Source organism: Callithrix jacchus, chromosome 3, assembly GCF_049354715.1.
Source record: "Callithrix jacchus isolate 240 chromosome 3, calJac240_pri, whole genome shotgun sequence".
In the NCBI taxonomy this organism is placed as follows: domain Eukaryota; kingdom Metazoa; phylum Chordata; class Mammalia; order Primates; family Cebidae; genus Callithrix; species Callithrix jacchus.
Window position 1 is genome coordinate 152,263,536 of NC_133504.1, and position 25,531 is coordinate 152,289,066.

The 25,531-nt window shown below is 39.5% G+C and overlaps 1 protein-coding gene across 30 annotated transcripts in view; it reads right to left on the reverse strand.

The window, feature by feature from the left end:
• Window positions 1-25,531, reverse strand: part of LIMCH1 (LIM and calponin homology domains 1) — a 349,321-nt gene that overhangs the window by 154,902 nt on the left and 168,888 nt on the right. For 3 of the 30 annotated variants that reach the window (XM_078367292.1, XM_078367291.1, XM_078367287.1), the window contains exon 1: window positions 9,629-9,821. The exons of 25 other annotated variants lie outside the window; for them this stretch is intronic. Coding sequence is in view for 2 of the 5 variants with exons in the window: in XM_078367289.1 (XP_078223415.1) it covers window positions 6,659-6,661 (3 nt within the window). In the remaining 3 variants the exon portion in view is untranslated. Of the gene's footprint in view, window positions 1-6,658; window positions 6,740-9,628; window positions 9,822-25,531 lie in introns of those variants that run through there. 2 more of the 30 variants (XM_078367289.1, XM_078367281.1) reach the window with 1 other exon arrangement.

Sequence of the window (25,531 nt, forward strand, 5' to 3'; positions counted from 1 at the left end):
AAGGTGCCAGGCAACATGCTACACTGATCCATATGCCTTTATTCCCTCACAAATTAACGAGTCAGGCATTATTACTATGCCATTTTATAGATGGGAAAATAGAGATTTAGGGAAGAATATGAGTGACATTAACATCTGTACCAGCACCATTACTATTGTCATCTTTTTCTAAGCGTATACCATGTACTAGGTAAATGTACTCATTGTTTTATGTATATATATATATAACAACATAAAAACATATTATATGTATTTAAAATGTATATTATATTTTAATATATCTGTATATTATGTTTATATTTTTATATATTAATACATTATGTATATATTTATGTGTATATATAATATGCATATACTATATGTATATGTAAATATATGCATATATTTATATCTGTATATATTATATATATGCATATATCTGTATATATTATTATATATATTAGCTCATTTAGTCCTTACAATAGTCTTATAAGGTCAGTACTATAGCTAATCATCATTTTACAGATGAAAAATGTGAAACTTAAATTATTAGCCCAGGGTCACCTTGGGCTGAGCAGTGGCTAAGGCAGGGGATGAAGCTGGGCGTCTGTGGTAAATATATTTAAGAATAAAAAGCATAGGAAGACCGATACCACATGATCTCACTTATATGTGGAATCTAAAAAAGCCAAACTCATAGAAGCAGAGAGTAGAATGGAGGTTACCAGCGGCTGAGGAAGAGGTAAGAGGTGGGTGGAGAAAGTGACATGTTAGTCAAAGCACACAACATTCCAGTTAGACAGGAGGAATATGTTCTAGTGATCTATTAGACAGCATAACAACTATAGTTGGCGATAATGTATACGTCAAAATTGCATGAAGAGTGGATTTTAAACCTTCTCACCACAAAGAAATAAGTCTGTGAGGTGACAGACATGTTACTTATCCTGATTTGATGATTCCACATTGTATACAGATACCATAATACCACCTCATCACCTTGTACCCCAGAAATAAATATAATTATCACTTGTCCATTAAAAATAAAATAAACATTTTTATTTTTTAAAAAAAAAGGATAATAGGAAGAAGAAGAAGATGCAAAGAAAAATCTCCATTTGCAAATCTTTGATTCTTCCAATAATAAAGACTTCACAGGGAAATAGCTCTCTCTGTCTCAATCTCGGTCTCAATCTCTCACTCTCTCTCTTTTTCCTCTCATTCCATATACATATGTAGGTATGTGAAACCCTTGATGTTTCTATGGCTAATGGAACGCTGAATTGAGCTAGGGGAAGAATGGGGCTTAGGAGAGTAACTTTTGCTCCAATTGTACTAACGCTCTTTACTATTTTAGTGCCATAATAATAAAATATGTATAAACATTAATTGCCTAGAATAACATGCTAAATGGAACAGAAAATCAGGCAATAAAAGAGTGTGGTTAAATCACCTAAAAGACTTAGGAACAAAGAAACTGAATGATGGGACTGAAGAAGAATAAAAAAGAAGAAAGTTGAGGGAAAAAAACACATTGAGTTCTTTCTATAGAAAGAGAAGCATAACAGAACAACACAAACAGTTGTTTTTTATTTTTAAACAACAAGGATTATTTTTATTTTTAAAAAAATACACGCTGGGCACGGTGGCTCATGCCTACAATCTCAGCATTTTGGCCGAGGCAGGTGGATCACTTGAGCTCAGGAATTTGAGACCATCCTGGCCAACATAGTGAAACACCATCTTTACTAAAATTACAAAACTTAGTTGGACATGGTGGCACACACCGGTACTCCAGCTACTTGGGAGGCTGAGGCAGGAGAATTGCTTGAACTGGGGAGGTGGTGATTATAGTGAGTTGAGATTATGCCACTGCACTCTAGCCTGGGTGACAGAGGGAGACTCTGTCTCAAAAAAACAAAACAAAACAAAAAAACAGACCACCAAATGCTTCTTTCTACCCTACATGGAATGCAGTTTTCTATTCATATAACATATATTTTATTCCTATAACAATATATCATCAAATGTGTGCTTAGAAATTGTTGACAGAGTCTGGCTTGATGAATGAATAATGGTAGACCAAGCTGAAACAATCTCTTTTTATAAAGCATTCATCCCATTGTTAATATTTCACGTTGGCAAACCTAACCAACCTAACAGTTGGACCATGTAAACTGTGGCCAAAAAAATTAAATTTCAAGTAAGTATGAAATAAAATAGATATTCTTGACTGAACATTTTGTTTTCCAACTGCTTAAATACATAAGCTCTGTGTTGACTTGACTTTTTAAAAAGTTGAACCTATGACTTTTTAATGAATACTTCCTAATCAACCATAAGAGATGATCACTTATTTATTGATTAAATAACCATTTAATAAAACATCAGGTAGCTCCAACAACCCTGCAATTGAAGTTGCAACAGTGTCTTTTTAGGAATGAGTGAGGAAGGCTGTTAACTACGTTGGAGGAGGATGTAAAAGCCATTGACGGATTTCACCATGTTGGCCAGGCTGGTCGCGAACTCCTGCCCTCAGGTGATCCACTAAAAATTAAATAAAATAAATAAAAAACAGAATAAAATAAAGCCATTGTCAAGGTCAACATTAAATTTAGAGCCGGATAACAGAGTAACTGCCCGATCACCCTTGCTGTGATTTTCTAGCAAAGCTCTTTTTCATTCCTGCTGATTATTGCCCTTCACTTTCCACAGTAACTCTCCCCTCATACTGACAAACAGGAAAAAACCACTCCAGTCCTTCATTACGTAATATGTTTTTTTGCAGGAGATCCAGAACTCAAAGATCCTTGATGCTTTTTTATCAATTCCACTAAATGGCAAGGACAGGAAATAAAAATATTTTTCTCTTCCGACTCAAACACAATACCCCTTTGTGCAGCTGCTAAAATCTAGAAATAGCAAATCTGGGAAAATTTTCAGGTGAGAGATAGGCATCAAAATATTTCATTTTTGCTAAAAATATCTCTAAGTTTTTCTTAGCATTCCAACTCACATCACACTGAAATTGAGTACAATGAACAAAATCTGTTTTACCCTTGTATTGGCAGTGACTCTGAGGTTGAACAAAGGAGTTAAGGTAGCCTGTCCTATGACACTGAAGTCCCTGTAGGCATTTGCCAATTCAGAGCAGTTCTCTTCAGAAGAGAAGCAGGTAAGATGGAAAAGGGAAGAGAGATCAATGCAAATTACTGTATCTCCATTACCTGGCAACTGGAGTTCCAGTCAAGGACCCAAGAGGTAACTTAGGTGAGCTGGGGAGTTCCTGAAGGCTAAACTCATGACAGCAAAGCTTGTGTGGTCCTCAGCAGCTGCCCCAGCACAAAGAATGAGCTTTCTAGGAAGCATAACCATCCTAATGGCAGTAGGGCGGAGCCAGTGTTCAGAGGGAAACGTGGTGGCAACAGATGTGTGGTCTGGGGTAGGCTTTAATGTTACATCTCCACAGCAACAGAGACACATGAGAAAAGATCAAAGTAGAAGAACAACCCAGCCTGGCTTGGAGAAGAGGTTGAATGCAATGGAATAACTAGGTAACTAGGTAATGGAATAACCAGGTAACTAGATAATGAAATACCTAGCGAACCCTGGGCACCTGGAGGCTTTTGGGCTCTTCTCTACACTGCAGGCTTCTCCCTGACACATCAGAGGCCTCCCAGTCTCAACTGCGCCCCTCAACAGGAGCAGAAAATAGACGACAGCTACATTTTCTTCAAGTCTTGCCAAGAAAAACTTTGCAGGGTTAAGAACACAGAAGGCTTCAAATATCTTGCTACTGAGGTTCTTTAAGTTTCAGTGTACACCCACACAAGGAGAGTGAAGAAAATTCACTTTGATTCAAAGGGTTCGAGAACGTTCACAGTCTTTTGAGGAGTCACTATGTTCTTAAATACTTTCAACAGCTCTATTTGTTCTCAAAAGGGTCATAGATTTATTTAATAGCAGTTTATCTTTCAGTTGGCCCATTACAAGCTGGAGCATAACACATAAAGCATCCAGCATAATCATAGGTTTGGAATTAAGAAGGCTCAGAGGGCAATGAATGGGGAGTCTGAAATTTAAAGACAAAGAGTTCGTCATGTTATTTGCTGCTGGGAAGCAGGTCCACAAGTGAAAAGGCTGAATTTCAGATAAAAATATAGAAGCAAACATCTGGAGACGAAAGATTTTCAGGGCAGGCTTGTCAACATGCTCCTCAAAATCCATCACCCATGGAAAAAAACAACTAGGGTCTGTGGAGCAATGGGGTGAAACGATCATTCAGTTAAGATACAGTAACATCTTTCTACCAAGTGATAAAAACCTATCACAAAATAAATACACACCACATGCGCTCCATAAAACTGTAACACAGAGACGCCTTTGTTTTTTTAACAGAAACCTGGCCAAGATGTGAAGACCCAGACTGTGGCGCTACATTTGGGACTCAGAGGTCTGGCACAGGAGCTGAGATTCAGACCAAATAATTAAGATAGTGACAACATGCTGTCAATTAATCATGCTCATAAGGTGGTCAAAAATGACTGTGAGGGCACATTTCAGTCTATTGGAGGATATGCCAGCCTTCATTCTTGTGCTCAAAGACAAAGAAGAAAGCTTTAATTTGGTGCAATATGAGCTGAAAGTTTAGTTGTCATATATATTAAACTCAGCCTACAGTCTTACCTGAGTAAATTTCATGAAAAATCCAATTTTCTTAAATGTAAGTTATGTTAGGGACAAAATACGATCTCCACAGGAGCTCAAAGATGTCCCTAACAATACACTCAAACATATTCCATATGTTTTATGTTTTTATGTTTAAACTTATCAATGTAAATTAACATATTTCTATTAAAATTCATAAAATACATATGTACATTTATAATATAAATTAAATACCTTTAGCTGAGCTAGATACTCTGTGCTTTGAAGGGCACTAGTTATTTTAGGAACAAATACCCTTTATTGAGGAAGAAAGTGCTGGATCCACCAATGGAATTAACACCCACATCTCTTAAGACATAGTTCCACATGTCACTTTCTTCCCCACAAATCTCATATTTGTACAATTAGCATAATCAACATAAAGTCACCAAAAAAACATGCTGATAAAAACAAAGATAGCCTAGTTACTTATCTTTTTGAAAGCTATTATATATGGTAATCAGTTTTGCCAGCATCATAGCATATAATGCTTTAAAAATAATGTGAGGACTACGTTATTTTTTTAGTTACTATTTTTAATTTATTAGCATTGACTCATAGAGCAAGTTCTTCTCTCTTACTCTCTATATCTGCACTTACATACATTTAAAACCATCCTTTGACTTCAGAAAATACTGAGGTCAGGTTCCCTGTCAGTATGGAAGCTACTGTGATGGGATGGATTTCTGGAAATTATTGAAATATCAGGGTGGAATAAACTTTATAAATACATATCTTAAAGGAGTGTTGGCAGAAGCAAGGAAAATGGGTCAACTTCAGGAAATAGCACAGTCTATTTAAAGACAAAAAAATCAGGAAACAAAATGGTGTTCAGTTGCTGGTAAATCAGTTTTCTCTTTCTAACAAGTTTATTCATATCCATTTTTTGTTTCTTCTTATAAGGAAGACATTTTTTCCTTCCCATAAGTTTTTACTGCTAAATTCACACGTTTAATTTTTTTTAGTCTTCAATTACCTTGATTGAGTAATTTGAAAGCAGAAACTTCCTGCCATTAGTATCTTCACAGGAAAAAAATTAAGAAAAGAAAAACACATGCCCAAAAATTCCCTAAGCTTTTCCATATTCCTAAAAGCAAAATGTAACACTAGAAGTATAAATAAAATCAATACATTGAGAACTTCTAAGGCTGGTTTTCAATGGCACCAGTCATTCCATTCTTAATGGAATGAAAAACTGAAATGGAAATGAGGGAGATGAAATGAGATTCTATCAAAAAAGACTCCAGCAGATTGAGGGTTAGGGTGAAAATCCCAGGAGGTATAATGAGGGGAAGGGAGTAAACTCTATAGTCAGAGCTCCACTCCAGGCAGGAGTGGCCCGGAAGAAGTCATGCAAACACAGAGCCAGGCCAGGCTGCCACAAGCATGGCTGAGATCAGCTTTTCAGATGTCAGACCTGGGGTCGGCCATAGGAGGAGCTTAGAAACCACAGCTACTTTTCAAGTTGTGTCCTTTATGGTATTTGTGGGGAAAGGGCCAACAATAGCCAGGGGGATGTTTACCAAAGTCATTCTCCAGCACCTCCCACAGAAACGCTTGTGGAAATCACTGCCAAAGCTTACAAGGGAATCAAACAGAAGGAACGGAGCACAGCCATGTAAAACATGCCCTAGTCATTTCGTAAGCTCTGTTTCTTCACAGATGGCTGCTGTGGAAGAAATGACTGCTTATAGAAAACAGAGATCCAAAAAATTAATCCAGCCACTGGGATGAAAGCAGGATGAAAAATGATTTCATTCTATAATTCGCATTGGTGATTTACCAGGTCTGGGCTATAAAAAACATCTAGGGATAAAACTGCTACTCAAAAGCAGATATGGCAAAGGTGAGGGAATGGTGTGAAGGGCAGGTACTGCTGAAGATCTCTAGAGTCAAAAAAGCATTCATCAAATTAAAATAGAATGTCCCACAGATCAGCAAAGCCAGGTGGGAGTCCGTAGCTCATACATACCATTGTATTTCCAAGAGATGGGAGATTCCAGGCTCTGAAAGGGACCAAACAGAAGCTCACCTGCTGTGGCAGTACCCAGAGCTGAAAAAAGAGGAGGATGCCAAAGGAATTCAGCCTTCCCTAATCAACACTCTCAAGATTGGGCTTTGGGACTCTTGGGGGTCTAATAAGCTATGGCTCTTATATCATCACAACAACTGCTTTGGTTCCTTCATTCTTTTAGAACTTACATGGGCTTCTTTAGATTTCACAGGTTGATGATACATTACTGCTTTGGATGTCCCTTCAGTATCATGGTTCAATCCAATGCCCATGTCTACATTTCTTTCACTGCCTTTACACTGCTGTACAATTAGGCTTCATCTGCCACTCCACAAACACACAAATATCTCCCTACTTCCTCACCCCTCAAGTCCTGTTGGGAGCTAAGTCTGAAGCTTCACCTTTCCAGATCTATTCTACATTCCTTTTTAAAAGGCAGAGAACAAGGAACGTAGCAGCTGTGAGCTCTGAGGCAGTGAATTCACAGTGCCCAGCAGTCCTCGAGAGTCAGCTGCAGTGTCCATCAGGGCAAAGACTGACAGTTTGTTTCAACACTGAATACAGTTAGTACGCGACAAGGAGCAGGAGCTCAGTAACTCTTGGTAATAATCTGTCATCTTTTTCCCCCTGAAATCAATTTATTATTCTTTTTTTTTCCGGCTAGAGTGCAGTGGTGTGATCTCGGTTCACTGTAACCTCCACCTCCCAGGTTCAAGTCATTCTCTTGCCTCAGCCTCCTGAGTAGCTGGGATTACAGATGCACACCACCATGGCCAGCTAACTTTTATATTTTTAGCAGAGATAGGGTTTTGTCATGTTGGCCAGGCTGGTCTTAAATGCCTGACCTCAGGTGATCTGCCTGCCTTAGCCTCCCAAAGTGCTGAGATTACAGGCATGTGCCACCACAGCTGGACCATTTTACCCTTTTATTCTCAAATTATTCTCTCTACTGGACAAGGAAAGGTTTAAAAATCAGTGAATCATGGTTTTAGAGAATTATTTAACCTAAAAGGCAGGGCCAAAATCTCAAAGGGTCTCAAATTTATCCCAATGACCAAAGCTCCTTCTCCTCCTCTTCTTCCTTCTTTTCCTATTCCTGCTTTTCTTCTTCTTCATATCTTGAACCACATGACAAGAAAAAAATATCTAGACTCTTTACCTGTGTTAATTCATTTACTCTTCATGAAAACTATATAAGGCAGTTACTATATTATGTCAATTTTTACAGATGAGGAAACAAGTGATTGTGTTGCCTGCCAAACATCAGCACACAACTGAGATCAAATCCAGGATCTGAACTCAGGCCATCTCACTCTAGAATGTCAGCTCCTAACTGTTCTGTATACTACAGGTGGCACTATGTCCTGAAGGACAGCTGTTAAGAAAGCCAACTGAAGCCTATGAGGAACAGTATCATGGCCATTCATTTCACAAATATTTATTAAGTGCCTACTATATACCAATATACTAGGTGCTGGGAATGTCCCCAGCAGCGTCACTGTTCCTGTCTAGCCAACATTCCTGTTGCTTTCCTAATTGTCATTTGTCATAGCACCCAGAGAGTAAGCATGCTGAATCCATTAGAAAAGGAAACTCAAGAGTGAGTTCTTCTTCCATATCTGTATCCTTTAAACTTACTTATTACAGAAAATTATCATCACTACCTTCAGCATTACTTGGGACTCCAGCAAGAACCAGCTGGGACTATGTAGCAGCCTGGAATGCACAGTTACAGAACTGAATGGAAATAGGAAAATGAACACAATGTTGTCAGGAAGTCTCTCTCTGCCCAATGATTAGATAGAGGAGATGCATTGGGAGCTCTAAGGAGCATGGCTTATTTTTGCCCCTTCTTCCCTTGGGAAAGTCTTCAAGATTGGAGGAGTTACAGCTGCCCAGTCACTTTCTCTCCACCTTAGAGAGAAAGCAGGAAAGCAGAGTGGCACACACCCCCAAGCAGAATTCCTGAGTCAAAGGCAGGCTGCTGACATCTGCAGCCTCTCGGTTTCATTTGACCTTCACCTTGTACGGAACCCACCCGTGCAGCACAGGACAAACCCCTTCTCCCAAGGCTGCTGAATCAGCCACATTGGGAGTAGCAAGAGAGAAGTTTCAGACTCCTGAGACATTTGGTCTATTCAGCACCATGAAGGAAACAGCAGTCGCTCAGTGAGAGAATTAAAATCAGGAGCTGGCTGAATAAAGGTGATAAAAATAGATTTTCCGACTCCACAAAGATGAATCATTTTGCCATGGGGATTCGCCAGGCTCTGTTTCAACCTGGTTTTCAACCCAGCCTCATAAATTTGGCGAAGGAAAATTTTGTTCCCCTGGATAACCAGTGCCATGGAGCATTTAGCATTCAGACAGGTCTAAAGGACTTTATGAGACAACTGTCCAGAAATAACCCCCATTCCTTTCCCAGACTGCAGTAAATAGTGACTTTGAAGGACAAGGACTAAGTGGGCTAGGCTGGAGACGCAGACCTTCCCTCCAGACTCCTCCCTCCCTCCCCAAGGCTCTCCTCACTTCTTTCCCTCCCCTTTTTAAAAAGCAAAGGGGGCCACGGAGTCAGGAGCAGAAGGTGATGGAGCTCAGGTGAAGCAGCCCTACCATGAATGCAGCCACATCTCCTTTTTATTTTGACTAAACTAATGGAGTTATGTGCCTTCCACCACATACCAGAAAAGAAAAAACAATGTTTTCCTTAGGGAATTTTTTTAAAAAGAAGTTAATTAAAAGCAACAAGTGCTAACAGTTATCAAATGATAAAATGAAGCCACAGGAAAGTAATTTTTATATTATTTTTGCATACTAATAAGTGCATAAAAATTAACTTTTTTTAACCAAGTATTAGTCTAAATAGTGTTCTTCTTTCCACCATGGATACCCCTAAGCATGTATATTTTTATAATGAATTTTACTTACCCCCACATGTCCTCACACTCCACACTGAAATCCAGCCAACCCACTCTGGGGGATGGGAGGGGCACCTCTCCATGTGCTCCTAGTCAACCCCAGCACAGCAGCTGAAATGCCCTTACATTTCCTTTCCCAAAACAGCCGTCACCACTGCCACCCCCTGCTCTGTCCACAAGCAGGCTGCAGCAGCTGAAATGCTGATGCAGTCAAAGGGAACTGACTGGAAGAGAGCTGATTGCCACACCTATTGGAGAGGGAGGCGGAGAAGCCCGCTCCCTCTGAGGAAAGGGAATGGCATCTTCAGAGGCAGAGATGCCCGGATTGGAATTCTGCAGAGAGCTTTGTGTCAGCCACTAGCACATAGTAGGTTTGCAGTATTGTTAGGAAATCCGGATCTGGAAAAAGCACCCAAGTGGGACCTGAGGAACAAAGATTCAAATCCCATCTCTGGAACGAAGTTGCCGCCTGACTCCAGGCAAGTCACTGCCTTCTGGCCTCAGTTTCCTTGTTTGTAAATTAATAGTGTTTCAAAAAGTACATCTCTAAGTGGCTTCTAGTTCTGAGATTCTAGGAACATCCTAATACTTGTGAGCATAATAAACAGTAATCTACCATTTACTGAAAACATACTGTGTACCATCCACCATGTTAGGTATCTTATGTATATCATCTTATTTAATCCCACAATGCTGAGATGGGATTTTATCAACCCCATCTTATAGATGAGGAAACTGGCAAACTCACTCACATGAATCCCCATGAAAATAAAGGATCATCATATCCACTCTGTGTTTTGAATTTAAATGGAGGCATTCAATCTTTGTGCCTGAAATTAAGATGACATCTGAGAATGGAATTTCTGCACTGCTGGGAGATTAATGTGTTTACAGTCCTCTGCTGGTATAATTCTGAGGTACTAGTATTTATGGTTATGGCCGTTCGTGCTACTGCAAAATCCATTTTCCACCTGTTGCTTTTTATTAAACCTCCCTAAAGGACATGAAATATTTCTTTCTGCAGATTCTAAAAACAGGATGCTGAAATATGTGAGCAGAAACATCATGTGCGGAGTTACCATTTGGAATTTTCAAATGCTATAAAACACAATGTTTACAACCAATTCATCATTTGTAAAAGTTTATTGGATTAATATGCCAATGGACTCACTGGTATCCTGCCATTTATTGATACCAATACATCAAGTGGTAGACTGACATTTAATATTTATTAAAAACTTCTGTATTTCCTTGCTGATTTCATAGTTTCCTTGCATTATGCTCTTTTATCTTTATTGTCATTCATTCCATTTTAAGTGAACTTTTAATTTTAGAATAGTTTTTAGATTTATAGAAAACTACAAAGATAATAGGCAGAGTTTCAGTATAACTCACATCTTACATCTTACGTTCCTATGGTACATTTATCACAATTAACGAATAAACACTGCTACAGTACTATTAACTAAATCCATGTTTTATTTGGATTTCATTCGTTTTTCCCTAATGTACTTTCTCTGTTTTAAGGTCCCACCTAGAATGCCATATATTTAATCATGATGTCTCCTTAACATTTTCTGGATTTTCCTTGTTTCTCAGACACGCCTTGCTTTTGATGGCCTTGACAATTTTGAAGAATACTGGTCAGATATTCTGTAGAATATCCTTCAATTTAGGTTTGTCTGATACTTTTTCCATGGCTGGGGATACAGCCATGGAAAAAGTATCAGACAAACCTAAATTGTGAGGAGAAAGTGTGATGTTTTTAACCCTGAGGGAAAAGAGGAAAAGTACCACTCCTATAACCTCCTATCAACCATCCTATTTTTAAATGTTATGTTTAAGTTAAATAAAAAAATTTAAACTGAATACAGTTAAATTTTAGAAAGGAAAAATTAGATCTCGAACTACTCAGGAATCTAGTATTTGATACTTTGGACAGAGTGACAGAGAGGAATTAATTTTTGCACCCATTTGAGATGAAGGTAGACCTAACATTCTAGCAGAAAGCCAACTAATTACAAGAGAGGTGTCTAGTAAGTTCTTTTGAAATGCTTGCCAAGGCAAACTTCCTACAAAAACAATCCAGAGGAAGGCACGTTTTAAGAGAAGTGCTGTTTCAGCCTAGCCTGGTGTTCACTTTCAAATGATACTTTCATATATTTGGTGATTTTTTTTTCCTGTTGTCAAACAACAAAATCGCTACAGACTTGGATTTGGAATACACACTAAGAATTAGTTCCACAGAAAGTTATCCTCTAGGTAAGCTGCAACTATGGAAAAAAAGCAGTCAGACTTCGCCTGAAATATGTACTTCCTGCTATTATGTATTTTTTGCTCACAGTTTGTAACTGAAGGTCTACTCCTAAGGGGAAAAAAAGTGAGGAACTGATGTAATGTCACAAATTCTGCTAACTGCTGCTCAATGAAAGATAAGGGAGAACAAGTGGTTTCTTTCTTCAAAGAATGACATTTTTTTCCTCAGGAGCAGGAAAGGAAAGAAAAATGAAGGGGGAAAAAAGCTTTATAGGACTGCTATATATAACCTTCCACCTCTGCAAAAAATAATTATGGAAACAAATTTGGAAAAATAGTTTGTGGTGCACAAAGAGGATATTTGACTTCAGCTAGCAAGTCTAGGCATTCAAAACACTCGTGAATAAGAATTTAAGTGCTTAGCTGGCCAACCCACTGTTTGGGCTAAACTGTCTCTTCTTCCCTCCCCCAATTCATATCTTGAACTCCTAACCCTTTCTAACTCAGTGAATGTAGTGACTGTAAGGACATAATTAAGTTATATGAGGTCATCTGAGGGGGCCCTTATCCAATATGACAGTGTCCTTATTAAAAGGTAAAATAGGCTGGGCGCGATGGCTCATGCCTGTAATCTCAGCGCTTTGGGAGGCCAAGGCAGGTGGATCACAAAGTCAAGAGATCGAGACCATCCTGGTCAACATGGTAAAACCCCGTCTCTAGTAAAAATACAAAAAAAAATTAGCTGGGCATGGTGGCGTGTGCCTGTAATCCCAGCTACTCAGGAGGCTTGCCTGAACCCAGAATGGACTGAACCCAGGAGGCGGAGGTTGCAGTGAGCCGAGACCGTGCCACTGCACTCCAGCCTGGGTAACAAGAGCGAAACTCCGTCTCAAAAAAAATAAAATAAAATAAAAATAAAAATGTAAAATATGGACACAGATATATACGAGGAAAGACCATGTAAAGACACAGGGAGAAGGCAGCCATCTGTGAGCCAACAAGATAGGCCTCAGAACAAACTCACTCTGCTCATACCTTGATCTCAGACTTCTAACCTCTGGAATTGGCAAAATAAATTTCTATTATTTAAAGTCATGTAATCTGTGGTACTTTGTTATGGCCGTCAGAGTAAACTAATACACTCATCTGGTACCAAAAATGAAATATCAAAGGTATAAGAGAGGCTGCAGGGTACGAGATTGGGTACCTATGACATCTCAATGAATCGCCAATTATATGAAGACCTTTTCTTTTATTTGCGACAGGGTCTCACTGCATCACCCAGGCTGGAGTCCAGTGGCACAATCACGGCTCAGTGCAGCCCTACACTGCATCACCCAGGCTGGAGTCCAGTGGCACAATCACGGCTCAGTGCAGCCCTAACTTCCCAGGCCCAAGTGATTCTCCTATCTCCGCCTCTTAAGTATCTGGAACTACAGGCGTGCACTACCACGTCTGGCTAGTTTTGTTGTATTTTTAGCAGAGACAAGGTTTTGCCATGTTGCCCAGGCTGGACTTGAACTCCTGGTCCACCTGCCTTGGCCTCCCAAAGTGGTCCACCTGCTTTGGCTTCCCAAAGTGCTGGGATTATAGGCATGAGCCACTACGATGGTTTTTCTGTCATAATTTTCAATTCTAAGTGCTATTGCTAATTACTTTTCCTGTAGTGTCAGATTCCTTTTTTCACTTCTTTCTCCTTCTCCCAGTCACTGCCAATGTGAATCAAACACTCCAAAGACAATACGATAATTTGGAGGGGGAGGGAAACTTCATAGCTTGTGGTTAGAGAAAAAAAAGTCTTCATATATACTTAAACATAAGGATTTAACTTCAAAATAATCCATTCATTAACCTAGTCCAAATTTTGTAACTTCTTCCCTGAGTTTCAAACCAGCATTTCTAATAGTCTGCCAGACATCTGCACATGAATATCTTTTAGAGATAGCCAACTCAACATGTCCAAAAGAGAATGCATCTTTTCTTTTAGAGCCCATTTCTCATTCTCATGTTCCCATGATTCCTATTAATGGCATCAGTATCCTCCACGTTGCTCAAGTCCAAAATGCAAACGTCATCTTCCTAAGTTATCTGTTGTATTTCATCAGTTCTAGGATGTACACTTTTTTTAACCTCCGAAATAAAGATGCATTTTTTTCATTGCCAGTGTCTTAGCATTGTGCCATCATTAAATTGGCAGCTTTTAAAAATGAGCTGTAATTTTTAAAAATGGTGTGTCTCATTATTGATGGCACATTACATGTAGTGAAAAGCAAATCCTGTCTCCTCATCTCTAATCCCACTGCTTCTATAAGGTTTAAGTGTTCATCCTCTCCCATTTGGACTACTAATCTTCTACTTGACTTTTATTGGTCTGTTCCCATAATCAGCTTTCTACACAGCCACCTCAGTTATCTGGAACATAAGATTCCCTTGTTTTCAGTGGCTCTTACTGGCCACAAAATGAGTACAAACACCCCCAGATGGCATTTCAGGTCTCAGCTTACTATTCCTGGTCCACTTTCCAAGCATGGATTTTTCTCAGGGACTCTGCATCCAGCTGCAGTCACCAGACCCAGTGTCAATAATGCAAATAATAGCAACTTCCAGATAAGACTCAGGTTCTTCTGACTCAGAGCCTTTCTCATTCCATGCCCTGAAGCTAGTTGTTCTTCCTCTAACTCCATGATCACTATCTGTAGATGCCCTGTTCAAATCCCATGTCTTCTAAAGTTCTTAATCTCAAATCGAAATTCTTCCTTAGTCTTCCTTGCATATTCATGAACATTTCACAATCTACTTTACATTTGACCTTCCCTCTATACTTGTCTTCTAGAAAGTAGTCACCTAAAAGGCAGAAATTAGAATTATGTCTTAAATCGTAAGTGGATTTTTACTTGGAAGGCAAGAGAGAAAACACATTATCTCTATTTGGTGTATATGTGCAGAAGAAAATTAGAAAAAAGACCTTGGATGTCATGCAACAAAGGTTATCTAAGGAAAACTGTGTTATCTTTAAAGTCCCATATGCACAAGGAACCCATGCTCAGGAAAATGAGAGATCTCTGCTGTGGCTGTTCAATAGATGGATACAACCATTTCATTCTTCATGACGAGCAGCTTCTAAAAAGCACCCAGCGATCCCTTCCTCCTGGCATTTAGACCCTTGTGTAACCTCCTCCCCTTGGAATGTGGGCTGGACCTTGTGACTTGTTTTTAATTAATAGAATAAGGTAGAACTGATAAAACATCACTTCAGAGATTAGGTTATAAAGGACTATGACTTCCATCTTGCTTGTCTTCTCCCTCCCTTTCTCTTTCTCTGGCCCTTCCTGCTCGCTCACTCTGATGATGCAAGCTGCAACCCTATAACCTGCTCTATAGGAAGACCCATATGGCAAGTAACTAAGGATGGCTTTGGCCAACAGCCTGTGAGGAACTGAATCCTGCCAATATCCACGAGTGAGCTTAGAAGTGGAAGTTCTAAGCTCGTCACTTGGCCTGGAAATGATACTGACCAACACCTTGAATGCAGCCTTGTGACAGACCCTGAACTCAGCTAAGCCTTGCTCAAATTCCTGACACACAAGAACTATGAGATAATAAATGCTGTTGTTTTAAGCCACTAAGTTCTGGGGTAATTTGTTATACAGCAATGGATACTTACAACTCTGGCCAAGTAAGAAAACCAGGGCTGGGCGCATGGTGGCTCACACCTGTAATCCCAGCACTTTGGGAGGCCAAGGCAGGCGGATCACAAGGTCAGGAGATGGAGACCATCCTGGCCAACATGGTGAAACTCTGTCTCTACTAAAAATATAAAAAATTAGCTGGGCATGGTGGCGTGCGCCTGTAGTCCCAGCTATTTAGGAGGCTGAGGCAGGAGAATCGCTTGAACTCGGGAGGTGGAGGTTGCAGTGAGCCGAGATCATGGAGGGACAAAAAATTCTTATTAAGTCTTCCCAAATACCCACAAAAGATATGCAAAGGGACTAACTTGCTGGTCTGATCCAAGCACATCAGTGAACAAACAAAAGCCAGCCTGCTCCAGTGGGCATCAGAACTCCCCTTCGCCCGGTCCAATTATAGTGAAAAATGGCTCTCACCATCAGACACACTTTTATCACTGTATTCACAATGCGGTCAAGCCTTTTGGTTTGTCATGAATCATCTGTTGCCCTGTTTCCGAGAGTGATGTATGTAGTGAGAGATAAACCTTAAATGTTACTTTCCCTCAGGAAGAGCCCTGAATACCTTTCTAAGGTGTTTGGATTTTACTCCACATTCAGTGGGGAGCCACATAAAATTATGAGAAGATGAGGGACATGAAATGACCTGTGCTTTTTCACAAGCTAACAGTGGAGGCTGTTTCAAGCCGTATTGACATGGGAGGCGTTAAATAAACTTACAATCCCCGAGTTCATACTCCACCTTTCAAGTGAACGCAGGTGGAATGCAGCAAAGACCTTGTGCATTTCATTGTTTTTTCTGGAGGTGTGTAGTCTTCCATGGCTAAACCTGCTAAAATGCTAATCATCGCTCCTACTTTGGTTTGGCTTTGGCATCACACTTGAGAGCGGCAAATGGAGCATTCCCTCTCTGTGTGGTGTGGGAACGCAACAGAGACTTCTCATACTGTGCCAGGGAGGAGGATAAAGGAAAGTGTGTCATTGAATTCCATTTTGGCTGAGAAACTTCACAACGTCTATTCACTTCCCTCAGTGAAATATGCCTCCTTCAAACAGAACATCACTTGGCTACCAGTTTTTACTTGTTCCCCTAAAGAAGAGGAGGACGACCCCTGGAGACCCCGATTGTGCCATGCTACTACCACAGAGAACACAGAGTAGCAGAAAAAATACATGAGGGTTCTTATTCTGAGCCCTTCCTCCTCCCCTACCCATGAAGGAGAATTTTGTCTTCCTGTCTCTGAGTCTTTGTTGTCCAGAATCAGAATCAGGGGCAAAAAGAGCTGAGTCTAGCTGGATTGATTTGCACTGGAAAGGGCTAACCATTAGTCATAGCAGACAAAAGTGTAAGCAGCAAGGAAGACAAGAACTAGTACAGTGTGAGGCTCAAAGACTTGAAGTCACTGGAGGTAGAGAGAGGTTTGGGAGAGTTGGCAAGTATAAGAGGGTGTGTGTGTGTGTGTGTGTGTGTGTGTGTGTGTGTGTAAAGAGAAGGAAATAGAGGAGGGCATTTTAGGAAATTTTGTTGCATATTATGAATGAAATCACTCTGACATTTTTTTTAAAAGACTCCAGTAAAGATTCTAGTGCTTTCCCACGATCAGTTGTTAGGTTGGTGTTTCATTGACTGTGATGCTTGAGGTGTGGACACATGAATCCTGATTTGCTGGTGGCCATGGTAGAAATATTACATGTGGCAGTGCCTTTTTCAACAAGGCTACTTCTTCAATTTGGTTGAATTAATAGATTTGAAATGAGAGAGTTTGTCTTCTAATAACTTAGGATAAACTTAGAGGTTGATGTCTCCAAACAAATGTTCTGAAAGTGTTGAGATACAATTCTATATCCTCAGGTCTAATGGAGAGAGTGTAACACAGTAGAAAAGGCACAGACACAGAGTTGGGCAAACCCAGGTTCAAGCCCCAACTCTGCCTCTTATTAGTTGGAAAGCTGGTGACATTTCTTTGAACTTTAGAGTGAAGGTACAGCAATAACAACATAGCAGGTGTATTGTAAAGATTAGGGAGGATGATCTAGCACTGCACCTGGGTGGGGCAGGAATGTTATATATGATGGTTATCACTGGGTTAACTTACACCTCTAACCTCCCTCTTGCCTGCCTTGCCTCTCTAGCGGCCAAGAAAACATTTTTTTTTTTTTTTTTTTTTGAGACAGAATTTTACTCTACAGCCCTGGCTGAAATGCAATGGCACAATCTCCGCTCACTGCAACCTCTGCCTCCTGGGTTCAAGCAATTCTCCTGCCTCTGCTTCCTGAGTAGCTGGGATTACAGGCATGAACCACCATGCCTGGCTAAGTTTCGTGTTTTTAGTTGAGACGGGATTTTACCATGTTGGCCAGGCTGGTCTTGAACTCCTGACCTTCAGTGGTCTGCATGCCTTGGCCTCCCAAAGTACTGAAATTACAGGTGTGAGCCACCATGCCCAGACAAAAAAACAACAATTTTAACTGAAGGAGAGACAGAAGCTACAGAACAGAATATTAACCAGTTTTTTTCTAAGGTAACCTATAAGACAAATCATTGGAGGGAAGGTAAAAGTTCTAGAAATTCTAAAGGAAGTTTTAAGAATAAAACCTAAAGTAGAAGACATTGATCAGGATGAGCTGAGGCACACCAGAGATAATTCTTAGGTGGGATTTGCAGGAAACCTTTTCTTGACAGTTAGACACCCAAAGAACCGAGGACCCAATTCATCACATTGTCATCTTCCTAAAATGATGAAGTCTGCATAAAGGCTTTTCTCTCGTACTACTCAGGTTTAACAGCTTTGTATGTCTAGCTTTTGTCCAAAACACTGTTTTTAATCTTCTCATAATATGGACATCTCTATAGCTCTTTCATCGCTTCCCCTACTGATCTCCCACAATGAAATGTCAACTATTCTGATACCACTTTAATAAAATAAAGCAGATAACTTTTGAAAGCTTCCTAAAGCGTAAAGAACTTACAGAAACTTACATTTTTATATTTTACATGTCAAGAAGCTCTAACCAGATCTGAAATCTTATCTTTGATTAGAGAAAAGTACATCCTTTTCCCCAAAACACGTTTCTAGGTGGGTTAGGGTTTCCAAAGGGTGGGATCAACCAACCAGCCACATTCCTGCTTATCCTACTGACCTTCAGCTATAACGTGAAATTTCCATCATTCATCAGGCTAAGAAGGGATCTGTGAAGTAAGGCCTTTCAGAGGAGCTCAAGGAGATATTTTGTAGGTATTGGCCAACAGAAAGAAAAAAAAGAGATGAACTTAAAACGTGAGCTTTTAAGCCTTCCTCTCTTTTTCAGAAAAGGTAAAATAATGTGTGATTAAATGTGTCTCATCTTCAACTGGGAGGAACCAAGGAGAGGGGCAGCCAGGGCTCAGGACCTGTAATGTGGGGCAAATAACTTCCCCTTTATGGACCCACATGTCCTCATCTGTAAAACAAATACAGCTAAGATGTCCTTATAAGATACAACTAAGATGTAAAGTTGTATTTTTCTCAGATCACTTTTATACTCATAGACCCATGAAAAGTCAAACAGCATTTCATGACACCTCTAGGAAGGTTCAGCACTCAGGGGCAGAATCCACAGATATCATCTATTCTCAATTTCGCTTCATATGTGCACACACGACAGCTGTCACCATTCAAATCTGGGCAAGAAAAGGCTTAATCCCCACACTCCTATCATAAGCAAAGATTTCATCCATTCATGACTTTTGCACAAAACCCAAAGCTCCTGGGACGAAACAACGTTTAGCATGATCTCTAATGACCACTAAATTGAGTTTCAAGATGTGGCTTGATTGTACAATACTGACAAGCTCACAGACTGAAGTGCAGTTTTAAAAAACCTTTGGTATGCTAAGTCCTAAATTTGAGGACTCTGGCAGCAGCAAACAGCATCACTAACACCTAACAGAGAATGCAAGCATCTGCAGGCAGTCACCGCACGGCTTCATATGTCAGCAATAGTTACAGAAGAAATGCAGACCCGGATCCAGGGTCTTTGCATTCTTGCCAGGAAATGATTTTCAACTACTTTGTTTTAACACCTTCACCCCTGGATTCTTTGTAACCACAGCTTAACTCAGGGGTTAAAATACACCTATTCATGCCTTTGTAAATCTACATATGTTTATAATTTCAGATTGCTATGTGAAAACACACTTTTCTATTTATCTTCAAGTCAAGCAGCTGCGCCATCTTAATGGATTGGCTTCTCAACACTAGCCCATTAAGACACACAAGCATGGGTTCCAGGCATGGAAAACTCTCTGGCCACACTTCTCAGATCTCTATAGCCCCTGCTACTGCAGACTTTGTGATCAATAGATGGTCAGTGGCCTGTCAACCCTGACAAAGTGAAAAAACCAACCTGATGTATTCAGAAGCATTTCAGGGATTTTTTTATCTGCCCTTTCCTGACTGTCATGAATATAAGGAAGAAGAAAATATTGTGTGAAAAATACCCTCACACAAAGGCTGCATCTCTGCTAACAAGATGATCTCTGCCATCTTCAAAACTACTACTTCTTTGAGGTTCCCTACGTCTCCCCAAAAACAAGAGAATTAATGTATTTTAATCCTCAACTTTTTATATTGAAAAATTTCAAAGCTACCAAAAGGTTGCAACAATAATACCATGACCCCTGAACGCCATTTATCTACAGACAGTATTCTGCCACATTTCCACCCTTCTTCCCTTCCTTCCTTTCTTTCCTTCCTTCCTTTTTATCTCTATGTATATATAAAATCATATATTATGTACCTAGACTTTTTTGCTAAACATATTGAGGACTGGTTGTGTACACCATGACATTTCATCTCAAAATAGTCCAGCATATATGTGCCGTCTAAGATCAAGAGTATTCTGCTATATACACAAAGACAGCTTTCACATACAGGAAATACAACACTGACAGAATACTATTATCTAATATTCAATTTAAACTCAAATTTCCCCAATTGTCTCAATAATGTCTATTATAGCTGCTTTTTTTTGCAATTAAAGGATCGTACACTGCATGAGGTGTCCTATTTCCTCAGACATCTTTAATCTACAACAGTTGTTCAGCCTTTCGGGGATGGGACAGTATTTTTAATGATGCTGACAGTGGTGAAGAGGACAGGCCAGCTGTTTTGCAGTATGTCCCTGAATGTGATTTGTCGGATTGTTTCCTAAGAACTGCTGTGATTTCTTACTGCATCACCAGGACACCTAACATCATTTGGACCCATTATAGATATTGGTAAGTTTGATCATGGCCAATTACTTAAAGACATAGTGTCTTAACATGAATACGAAACCATTTACAGGCCTTTAATTTCAAACTGTTAACCATAGTTATTCAAAATCTTACTCTCCAAAATATATTTCAAAACAGAGCTGATTTTTGTCTCTCTCGAGTATTAACTCATTTTCTTCTATATCAGAAGATACTCTGTATTCTATAATAAAAGATCATAATGGACTATAAATTCTAAAGGTTTTACAAAGGAGGATGTCTTGTGTTAGATCTTTAGTTTTTTTTTAACTTAAAAGATGTGTTAATCTGTGTTAGATCTTGATGGATAAATATGATTTTGTCAAGCAGAGCAGGAGGAAAGCATTCAATGAATAATACATATCACAAGAAAAGGCATCATACACGGGAATGAAGAGTGTTTGCAGAACTGTGAGTCAACTACTATAGTCCAGGCAAGAGATGAGGACGGCCTGCTTGGGTACAGTGCAAGTAGACAGGTGGGAAAATTCTTTGATAGAGGAACTGGTGCAACTGAATGTCTATGATGCCTTCACTGACACTGGAAAATAGGTGGGCACAGGACTGGTCATTCAAGTCTCACTTGAATATGTCAAGTTTGAGGTGCCTGTAGGACTTCTAGATAGAGCTGTCCAACAGACAGAACACCAGATGTGGAGTTCAGGAGAGAGCACTTGATGAGAAATGCTGCTCTGGGTCAGTATCATGGAGAGTTGAAGTCATGAACACAGACAAGCACATAAGTGTAGAAAGGTAGGCACAGGAATGAAGTGAGAACCCTGGAAGGACAGGAACATAATAGGGGGTTGCGGGCAATGACCTGATTCCCACCAGGGCCACAAGTAGTGTGCCCTGGTTTTTGTGAAAATGTTGACCTGAAGGCCACTGGAGCAAAGGAAAAGAGTTTGACCAGATTTGTAGTTTCAGGAGTCAATAGTGCATAGGCAGTAGGTGACTTTACTTAAGAAAGTATTTTTTTTTAAGTTGATTCATTCTTTTTGGTATTTTTTATTTTTAGATTCAGGGGTACATGCGCAGGTTTGTTACATGAATATATTATTGCTTAGTGGTGACATTTGAGCTTCTAGTGAACCCAGCACCCAAAACTGAACATCATACTCAATAAGTAGTTTTTAAACTCTCACCCTCTTCCCATCCTCCCACCTTTTGGAGCCCCCAGTGCGGATTCATTTTTTTTTAACTGGTAGGTTTCCAATTCCTCTTTTTTTCTTTCCTCGTGGTTTTATTTAATAGTTTCCCTTTGCTGTAAATTGGCAGGCTTATCCCATTAATCTGCTGCTACATAAGATGCAACACCCAAGCTCAGTGGCTTAAAACAATAATTGGTTATTTCTAATAGTTCTGAGGATGGATGGGTTCAGCTGGGTGGTTTTCACTTGGGATCTTTCCATATAATTGTAGTGAGATGGCAGCTGGGGCTGAAGTCTTTTTTTTTTTTTTTATTTTACTTTAGGTGCATACTATATCTGGCATTTCTCCCCAAGATATCCCTCCCCACCCTCCCCCATCCTCGGCTGTCTCTCCCCTACCCCCTCAACTGCCCCTAGTGTGTGATGCTTCTCTCCCTGAGTCCACGTGTTCTCATTGTTCAACACCCACCTATGAGTGAGAACAGGCAGTGTTTGGCTTTCTTTTCTTGTGTCAGTTTGCTGAGAATGATGGTTTCCAGATTCATCCAAGTCCCTACAAAGGACATGAACTCATCGTTTTTTATGGCTGCATAGTATTCCATGGTATATATGTACCACATTTTCTTTGTCCAGTCTATCATTGATGAGCATTTGGGTTGGTTCCTGGTCTTTGCTATTATACACAGGGCTGCAATGAATATATGTGTGCATGTGTCTTTATAGTAGAATGATTTATAGTTCTTCAGGTATATAACCAGCAATGGGATTGCTGGGTCAAATGGAATCTCTATTTCTTTCTATTTATAGATCCTTGAGAAATTGCCACAGTCTTGCACAATGGTTGAACTAATTTACACTCCCATCAACTGTGTAAGAGTGTTCCTATTTCTCCACATACTCTCCAGCATCTGTTGTCTCCAGATTTTTTAATGATCGCCATTCTAACTGGCATGAGATGGTATCTCAATGTGGTTTTGATTTGCATTTCTCTAACGACCAGTGATTATGAGCATTTTTTCATATGTTTGTTGGCCTCGTGTATGTCTTCTTTGGTAAAGTGTCTGTTCATATCCTTTGCCCACTTTTGATTGGGGTTTTTTGTTTTTTTCTTGTATATCTGTTTTAGTTCTTTGTAGATTCTGGATATTAGCCCTTTGTCAGATGGGTAGATTGCAAAAATTTTTTCCCATTCTGTTGGTTGCCAGTTCGCTCTAATAATGATTTCTTTTGCTGTACAGAAGCTCTGAATTTTAATTATGTCCCATTTGTCTATCTTGGCTTTTATTGCCATTGCTTTTGGTGTTTTAGTTATGAAGTTCTTGCCTATGCCTATGGCCTGGATGGTTTTGCCTACATTTTCTTCTAGTGCTTTTATGGTGTTAGGTCTCATGTTTAAATCTTTAATCCATCTGCAGTTAATTTTCGTGTAAGGTGACAGGTAGGGGTCCAGTTTCTGCTTTCTGCACATTGCTAGCCAGTTTTCCTGACATCATTTATTAAACATGGAGTCCTTTCCACATTGCTTGTTTTTGTCAGGTTTGTCAAAGATCAGATGGTTGTAGATGTGTGATGTTGCTTCTGGGGCCTTTGTTCTGTTCCATTGGTCTATGTCTCCGTTTTGGTACCAGTACCATGCTGTTTTGATTACTACAGCCTTGTAATATAGTTTGAAGTCCAGCAGTGTGATGCCTCTGGCTTTGTTCTTTTGCTTAGTATTGTCTTGGCTATGTGGGCTCTCTTGTGATTCAACATGAAGTTTAAAGTGGTTTTTTCCAGTTCTGTGAAGAAGGTCATTGGCAGCTTGATGGGGAAAGCATTGAATCTATAGATTACTTTGGGCAGTATGGCCATTTTCCCGATATTAATTCTTCCTAACTATGAGCATGGAATATTTTTCCATCTGTTTGTGTCCTCTCTTATTTTGTTGAACAGTGGTTTGCAGTTTTCCTTGAAGAGGTCCTTTACATCCTTTGTTAATTGTATTCCTAGGTGTTTTATTCTCTTTGTAGCAATTGTGAATGGAAGTTCGCTCTTGATTTGGCTCTCTGTTTGTCTGTTATTGGTGTATAGGAATGCTTGTGATTTCTGCACATTGATTTTGTATCCTGAGACTTTGCTGAAGTTGCTTATCAGTTTGAGAAGATTCTGGGTTGAGACGACGGGCTCTTGTAGATATACAATCATGTCGTCTGCAAACAGAGACAGTTTGACTTCCTCCTTTCCTAACTGAATACCCTTTATTTCTTTTTGTTGCCTGATTGCTCTGGCTAGAACTTCCAATACTATATTGAATAGGAGTGGTGAGAGAGGGTATCCTTGTCTAGTGCCTGTTTCAAAGGGAATTCTTCCAGCTTTTGCCCATTCAGTATGATATTGGTTGGTAGGCTATTGATTACTGCCTCTACTTCAGCCCTTGTTGGTCTATTCAGGGTTTCAACTTCCTCCTGATTTAGTCTTGGTAGAGTACAAGTGTCCATGAATTTATCCATTTCTTCCTGGTTTACTGGTTTATGTGTGCAGAGGTGTTTGTAGTAATCTCTGATGGTAGTTTGTATTTCTGTGGGATCAGTGGTGATGTCCCCTTTATCTTTTTTTATTCCATCTGTTCCATTCCTCTCTCTTTTCTTTTTTATTAGTCTGGCTAGCTGTCTGTTTATTTTGCTGATCTTTTCAAAAAACCAGCTCCTGGATTTATTGATTTTTTGAAGGGTTTTTTGTGCCTCCATCTCCTTCAGTTCTGCTCTGATCTTATTTATTTCTTGTCTTCTGCTAGCTTTTGAGTTTTTTTGATCTTCCTCCTCTAGCTCTTTCAATTTTGATGATAGGGTGTCAATTTTAGATCTTTCCTTATTTCTCATGTGGGCACTTATTGCTATAAAGTATTTTTTAATTAAAGATAATAAATTAGTAAAGAAAATACAGGTGATACAGGGTGAAAGCAAGTAGGGGAGGTGTTCATTGAAAAGGGGCCAACAAAAACCCAAAGGAAATGGTAATAGCAAGGACAAAGTGAAAAGGAAATCCAAATGAAAAAAAGGAAGTAGAGGAATACTAGTCAAGAACATAAATAGAAGGAAAGAAGATGAGGTCACCTTGCCTTCTTGCATCAGGTTGCCTGAATACTCCAAGACAGAAGCAATAGGTAAGAAACAACATTTGATCCATGACAGGAAATAATATAAAGATAAATGCATGTGCCCCTAACAGTTAATTTTACTAAAATCATTTATTATTTCCATTTTTAAATTGAGGTTTTAAAACCCCTTTCTCTTTAGCTACTGGGCTGGAGTGACTTGTTTCTCCTCATCTGGATTTTCCTGGGGCCTTCCTTAGTTTTATGCTGCAAATTTTGCTTCTATAACATTAAACTCCAGAGCTCCAAGATCCAGGGATGCCATAGGCTTAGGGACAAACAGATATTCATCAGGATCATTAAGACCTCGGCTTTAACATTTGTAAGAGGTAAGTTACTAAATGTAATAATTGATATATGTACACATTAATATGTAATATTCATCTTTTGATTTATTTTATAGAATTATTCA